Here is a 7528-nt window from a genome sequence, read left to right as displayed (position 1 = left end):
ATATACAAGCTGCAAGATACAGGCCTTTACATTTCATTTTCCCTAATTTTTTTTTTCCTGTTCAAACGCACGGCTACTAGCAGCTTTTATGATGCTTGCTCCAGTACATTGAACGTTCAACTAACCTCCACTCAGGATCATTTTCATTAATGCATAGACTAAAGAAATAAATAAACATGGACCTGGCCTCGAACGCAGAGACTAAAAAATGACATCCCCATCTTTTCTCATTTCGTCTCCTGAGACGTATGTCAAGATGGCAATATAGTTGCTTGGTGGTGGTTGTGAAATTCACAGTGTTTTGCCTACAACACATATACAGATATATATATATATAAATATATATATATATGTATTTTTTTTGCTTTGCTTTGTGTTTGCGATGAATGGAGCAAAAGTATATAAATAAATAAATACATAATTAAATAAATAAAGGTCAAGGAAAAGAAGGGGGGGAATGCAAAAACTAAGCATATTCAAGAACCTTTGACTTGAGCAGCAGTGATTCATTCCAGCCCTGACAACAAGAAAATACCCCTTCCTGCACTGTCGTTTCTAACTGTAAATCCCTCCCACCCCTCATTCTTTAGAATAACGTTTGAAAGTCATGTACAAGCTATCACAACCTCAGAGGCTCCACATTCCAATTATGCATCATAAAAAATCAGCTGTAACTGCTAACTTAGACATTTGAAGAGTTGGGTCCCTAGCCATTCCTCTCATGAGATTTCCTGTAACAGTGATATATGGCCAAACCAAAGGTCAACATTGAAAATAAAAGTCCTGAAACAGGGGAGGAAAAAGAAAATGGAGAAGCAAGAAAATTGAGGGTATGTGTGTATATGCAGTCATTTATTTAGTTAGATACAACAATGGTATTGGTATTACAGGCTGTCCAATTTGCAAAAAGAAAGATTCAAAGAAAGTCCATTCTTGACCAGGTAATCCTGCAGTCAGGACGCTTTGGAAAGGACAACATTCTATACTGTTAGTTGGTGTATTCACTCTTGGATGTGGGAATTCCTAAGAGTTGCTCATCTCACTGTGGGGTCTTGGACAGCTCATCATTGGCCTTCGAGACACTGGGCTGCCAACATTCCAATTTACATTTGGAATGCTTGAACTCTGAACTCAAGCGTGAAGGGGTCACAGTGGGACAAAGACAAGGTGAGCATAATACAAATGTGCTGAAAGACAAAAAGAAAGCAATGTTCCTTTCCTGGACCTTTACAAAAAGTATCTTCCTTTGCAAGGAGCCAGAGAAAGCACTCAGTGTAGTGGGATGGCTTTTATTCAGTTGTTTTGGGAAGCACATTATCTTAAATATGTCTTCCACCCATGCAGTACTGCACAGAGTTGAAAAGTGTGATGTAGTCCTACCCACATGGAGAATGGAAGCACTAACAGCAACATGACGTTAAACAGTTTTGGTTATTTAGCATATTTTAAGCAAATTATTCATACCTCACCCTACTTATAATTATCTCTATTATTGTGTGCCTATAAATTTATACATAAACACACAAACACACTATGTATGTGCATTTGTATATGTATAAATCAAGTATTTATAACACATATAAATACATGAAAATATCACAGGTAGTGCCGATGTGAACACATGTATAATATGAATTCTGATATAATCTTTTATAGCATAGTTCAAAGTGTTTTCTAAATAAGCCTGATTATGACATTGGTTCAGTGTACAAGGATTTAGCTGAATTTAGCTGAAGATAAGAGCATGATTACATATCACAATATCTCAGCTGCTTGTCATCTCCTGTATTTCCTTGTGTTCTTCTAACTTCATATACTGCTTCGTGAATGTGTTAGCGTGCTTTCTTTCCTGAACTGCTTGTTTGTATATGAGAGTCTCTAGTGGACAGAACCATGAAGTTCAGAGTGGGAGTACTTGGATTCAGTCCCAGTGGTGCCGGAAGCTAGGCTGGAGACCTCTAGCATGCTTCTGAGGGTCTCTGAGTCTCAATGTCCTCATCTACACAAAATAGGAATAATTTGCTAACACACATGGAAAGTGTTTGGAAAACTATTCAATGACTTCTAAATGGAAATGATTGTCAGACCAGGTTTGGGCTAGAGAATTAGGTTTGTCACTATTATACTGTAGTTTTCACAAATTTGATGGAAGGCCATATTTGGTGATCATGACATTTTAGAACGAGGATGCTACTCTTCTAAAAATCAGACCACGAGAAAGGGGGTGGTGGAGGAACAGCAATGAATAATTTCAGATATTCTGTGGCTCATTCAGCTACTTTAAAAGCAATCTGATATTCTTTCAATTTGAGATGTCTCTGAAATCAGCACATACTCTTAAGACAACAGAGATAGTAATAGTAATAATCAGCAATATAAATAACTAGAAAACTTTGCACTTGCATAGAACCTTTTATTTCAAGACCTTTAGGGACTTGTCAGAAGGAATAAGTGGAATTTTATTTTATTTTTTGCTTCTTTCTTTCAGAGAAAAAAAAAAGACAAAACTGGAATGGGATGCTCCCAAAGTCTCATTGGCCTTAAACAAATCTTTGCTCTAAAACTGCACAGCCCTCCTTGAATTTGATCCCTTAAATTATTACCTACTTTGCTCTCTTAAAATAAAATAAATAACTTGTAGCTTCTCCCCTGAGAGCAGCTGGCCAGACATGCAGAATGACAAACCTGTGTTGGTTTTCAGGTCATCGCTGATGGAATCTAGAAAAGTTTTTGTACAAATCTGCCCCTTCCTTACTACGTCACAGAGTTCTACAGTGTTTTAACAGTACCATGGGTCCTTAATATGATACATACATGCACGTATATATCATGGAGATATGGCTTTCATTATGTTATTATATGTATTCTGAAGGGTTTTTTTTTTTTTTTTTTTTTTTAATCACCAACAAAGAGAACAAACGACCCAACTCTTATCTCTCATAGGTCAGCATATAACTTGAATGGACACAAGGTTCATCTTGTCATCTCCCTCGCTTGACTGCAGATGCTACTGGATTTCCTTTTGTTCTCTGTTAATTTACACTTTTGAATTTTTGAGAATTGACTTTCCAAGCCTTTAATGAAAAACAAGGTGTTTCAGTAATTAACGGGCACAAGCAAAACCTAAAACAGAGCTATCGCACCTTCAGAAACAAATAAGAAATAACATCACCTAAGATGAATGAAAATCACTCCCTTTCAATCTGGCTTATGTTATAAAGATGTCAAGTTTAGCAAAATTCCCCTCACAGAGGGTAGCAAGTTTTCTTGAGGAACAGAAATATTTTTCTTTCTTGGTATATCTGACCATTCAAATAGCTGTAAATTTCTATTTAAATTTGTGCCCTCTTTTCTGCAAAACCAGTGACTATGCCCAGAAGCACATTTCCAGTGCTTGGTCTGGGCACAGCCTTCCGTTGGCATGCTGTGCCAAATTTTGTATTTTGACGTTTTGAATGGAGTGAAGGAAACAAAGACAGCATACTGACAATGGAGAACACTTGGAATGAAACCACTCTCCCAACCAGAGCCCAGAGCAAGGGACTTGACCTGTGTACACTGAACGTGAGTGCATGTGATGCCCTCAGGGTGAGGTTTCCTTTCCCTTAGGGATTGATTCTGCCCTTCCCACAGTCCTGTGGGTTCCACGTGGATGAGGATTTCCAGGCTTCGGGGTCCATATTCATTAAAACCCATCACCACCGTACAACCCAGAGACATTGAAACTCAGCTAATACACTCCATTAGCTTCCCCTAATTGTATAAGTCATACCTTTTTATGGATCTGCTCTACCTATCAGGGGAACGATGTCTGGAGCGGTAGTGTCTGCACACAAGGTATTAATCAACGAAGACCATGCACAATTTTGCTTGCACAGTTAAAAGGACGGGTGGGCATGGAAGTTAGGGGTCGGAGGGAAGTGAGATCTGAAAAGTTCAATGTAAGAGAAACTTGCCTCCGAATTTATAGCTTGTCTTATCTTTTCCAAGTTCTTGGTTTCCCACCTGACCCCGAAATGATCTCTGGACATGAATCCACCTCTTTTCAATTGAAGTTGACAAAGGTTCTGTGGGTAGCACTTGAGAAACAAACCAGTGCTATCATCACAACCTATGAAGACAAAACTGTGTCCGAGCACACTATGCACCATCTTGTGTCTCACGGAAGCCATCTTTGCTCTCTACTGCACGCCGCCATTTCTGGTGATGGGAAAAGAATCATCCATGGCACAGAGGCCAATAGTCTTTTTACTCCTCAGAAAGGTCCTCAGGGGAAGGTGCCGAATACATTCTTCCCAGCTAACAGTTGCTGAGAATTTCCTAAGTAGGGATGGACGCCAGCTGATCCCAATGGTTGTCTTTGTTCCTCCCATAATGCGGTTCATAATAAATCTTCTTTCTCTCTGGTTTTAATCTCCCATAGATAAAGGCTTCACAGATTGAACACAAGTTATCTTTTTTATACACAGGCTTAAGCCATCCAAAAACAATAAGAACAGTAATAATAATAAATAAATAGAAGTGAATCCATAGAAACTCTCGATGTCTGTACAGCAGAAGTGACAAAGTTTAAGTCAAATATTTGTTTTCCCTTTTTTTCATCCACATCAAAGGCAGGAATACAACAAGGCATTGTTAGTTGTGGTGGGCAAACTGGAGTGTCTGCTGATATAACAAATTACGTTTGTTAAGGCCTTTGTCTATGCAGAGTTAATAGTAATGCAGAAGCCAGATTGATTAAAAAGAAAGGGTAAGAATCGTGAAGCAGGGAAGACCAAAAAAAAAAAAAAAAAAGGAAAAGAAAATTAAAAAAAGAAAAAGGAACAAACCAAGGGAGATGGAAAGAGAGAAAGAGATAATGCCAAAAAGAAGTCAATACTGTGTCTACGGATGAAGAAGTACACACTGCTTCCCTCGAGAGCTTCTCGGAGTCTTTGATGTTAATACTGTCAGAGTGAAGGAGAGCAGCTTGGTGGCCTCCAGCGGCAGTTAAAAGATGTTCATCCTCTCAGCCTGTCTGAGGAGTATGTTGGGAAGGATCGGTCTGGGGAAAAGGGCCCTAGCCTAGAATGTCCAGGTAGACCGGAGATGCCTTGGCCAAGTTCTGAAGGAGGGTATGGATGCCCTTGATGTTCTTCCTCATGTGGGGCTCTCGCTGCCAGCACCCCAGCATCAGCTCATACACCTCCTGGGGGCACGTGCGGGGTCGCTGCAGGACTCGGCCCTGAGTGATACACTCTATCACCTGGACGGAGATCAAAGATAGGATGAGACAGGAGGAAAAGCAACTCACATCAAAGAAATGTTAGCGCAAGAAACAGCAGAAGAGGGGCTTTTACAAAAGAAGCCCACTCTTGGTTTCATTTTCTCAGAAGGAAGAGAACAATTATTATAGGTTAGTTTATGTTGTGTTTAATTTGATCGGCTTATATCCATTTTTCCAAGCCACTCTGATTTCACAAAACTGGTGGAAAAGTAATTTATATGGAATGCTCCCAAACCTCACACTGGAGCTCCCGCATGTTGTGGTTTTTATTGGTCTGAGATGGAACACGAGTCACTTGTGTGTTAAGGCACTGACTGACAGGAAACCTCGCAGGCTATTGGATAAAGGAACTGGATTAAAAAGACAGACATGGATCTGGAAAAGATGTGGGGTGCCTGACCAAGAAGCTGTGCCTCAAATATAAACATATTTGCAAGAGTAAGAATAGAAAAAACTAAACGTTTGAGTTTTTCACTAGAAGTTAATGTTCTGGTGAAATATTCAAAAGGGAAAGGACCTTGAAACTTCGTTGGAACAGTACTAAAGAACTTGCTGGACTGTATGGGTTCTGGAATGCTACATCTGCTATTAATTTATCAGATGAGCTGTATAAAGTGACTCCTCAGTCCCACCACCAGAGGAGCAAGGACATATCAGCGAGGGCTGTGCTTTGCTTTCTCAGAGTGACTATACTTTGACCATGAAATTTAGAAACATAGCAGGCTACGTGGGAAGTGCTGCCGCCAACAAAACCCCATAAGATAACGTCCTGACATGGTCTTCCAACCCAAAACAAGGCCCCAGCTGATGGAAGCCTCTGGGATCTCAGCCCTTTGGAGGGTCTTGGCCAGACCCATTGCACACCTCGTTGTTTGACAGCTGGTACCAGGGCTGTTTGCCGTAGGTGAAGATCTCCCACAACACGACCCCCAGGCTCCAGACGTCACTTTCTGTCGTGAATTTCCTGTACATGATGCTCTCTGGAGGCATCCAACGAATGGGCAGCATCGTGTGGCCACCGACCTGGAGAGAAAGGGATCAACAGGGAGGCATCAGTCACTCCAAAACCAGGTGTGGAAGGGAGATGCTGGGGGACACTGCTTGCTTTCCTTATTTGCACTTTATAGTTTTAATTGTTTATAAACACATAAGGGATATATGATTTCTTCATAGTCTCAAGCAACAGAGACAGAGGGCAAAGAGTGATCCAAATCATTTAAAAATATATTATTTGCAATTCTTTCTCTCAAAACCAGATAGGAGCAGGGATGATGAGTAGGTAGATGATCACCTTGGATAAATAAAACTACACACACATACATGCACTTTCTGCTAGGAGGATGACTCAATCTTCTAATTAACAAGATCACTTTGACCAGGAGAACGAAGAGGGGCTCTGCATCCAAAATGACCAACCAGTGACTCTACTTCCTTGGCAAGGCTAGAGCCTCCTTCTGCCTTCAGGTCTTATGTGTACATGATGCTGACTCAAACCCCTCCATCATCACTCAGCGATAGGCAGGTCAGGCATTATTATTCTCCTTCTACAGATAAGGCAATGAGATTCAGATTGCTTACAGTCACAAAAACTCAGGTCTTTGGATTCTAAGCTCAGGACTTTCCTCTGTTACAGGGCACTGCTCCTTAGATTATTTACCACAATAGATAAATACATTTTTTTAAATGCCCACTTTAATGAAAACACCAAGACTGGGGCATCAGATAGCAATTGCATTAGTACAGGCAAAGAAAACTTTCTTTGACAAAGTAAAATTGTATATGACTTTCTACTTCGTGGAGGAAAGTTAAGAAGCTCATTTCCGGGTTTGTCAGGGATGCCTGATTTCAAACCCATGAACAGATTTCTGCACAGTAGTCCTGTGGCTGGTAAGTTCCGCTTTTCATCCTGGTAACCCCCCAGCACCACCAGGCTACACAGTGTGCCTGACACCTGAGAGCAGGTGGGCTTATCCTACAGCAAAAAGTTGGACCTCTGTAACAACTCTGGGTCCTGAGTTTATAGAGTAATGGTGCATAGAGTTTCTGCCCAATTCTAATTCTCAATATCCAGTTAGTATTTATTAAAGGAAGAAAATAAACTAACAGTACCTGAAAAATATTCCCCTACCCCAGAACCCAAGAGGCTGAAGTGTCAGAGATGTCTAACACGCTTGGTGATTCCCAGTGATGTTCTTAGCACCAAAGAAAGCACAAGAGTACAAAAGGAGGAGGGTATTTTATTTCATTCTTCTCTGTATGATG

General features: G+C 40.5%; 1 protein-coding gene across 6 annotated transcripts in view; it reads right to left on the bottom strand.

Moving 5' to 3' along the window:
- Positions 1–831: 831 nt before the first annotated feature.
- The window catches only part of NTRK2 (neurotrophic receptor tyrosine kinase 2), a 368220-nt gene continuing 361523 nt past the window's right edge, over positions 832–7528 (bottom strand). For all 6 annotated transcript variants that reach the window (XM_050761174.1, XM_050761177.1, XM_050761175.1 and 3 more), the window contains 2 exons: positions 6131–6289; positions 832–5245 (listed from right to left, as the gene is read on the bottom strand). In XM_050761174.1, coding sequence (XP_050617131.1) covers positions 5060–5245; positions 6131–6289 — 345 coding nt within the window. In that variant the 3' untranslated portion in view covers positions 832–5059. The remainder of the gene's footprint in view (positions 5246–6130; positions 6290–7528) is intronic.

Source organism: Macaca thibetana, chromosome 15, assembly GCF_024542745.1.
Source record: "Macaca thibetana thibetana isolate TM-01 chromosome 15, ASM2454274v1, whole genome shotgun sequence".
NCBI lineage: Eukaryota > Metazoa > Chordata > Mammalia > Primates > Cercopithecidae > Macaca > Macaca thibetana.
The sequence above is the reverse complement of the archived record's forward strand: the minus strand, read 5'-3'. Positions and strand labels throughout refer to the sequence as shown.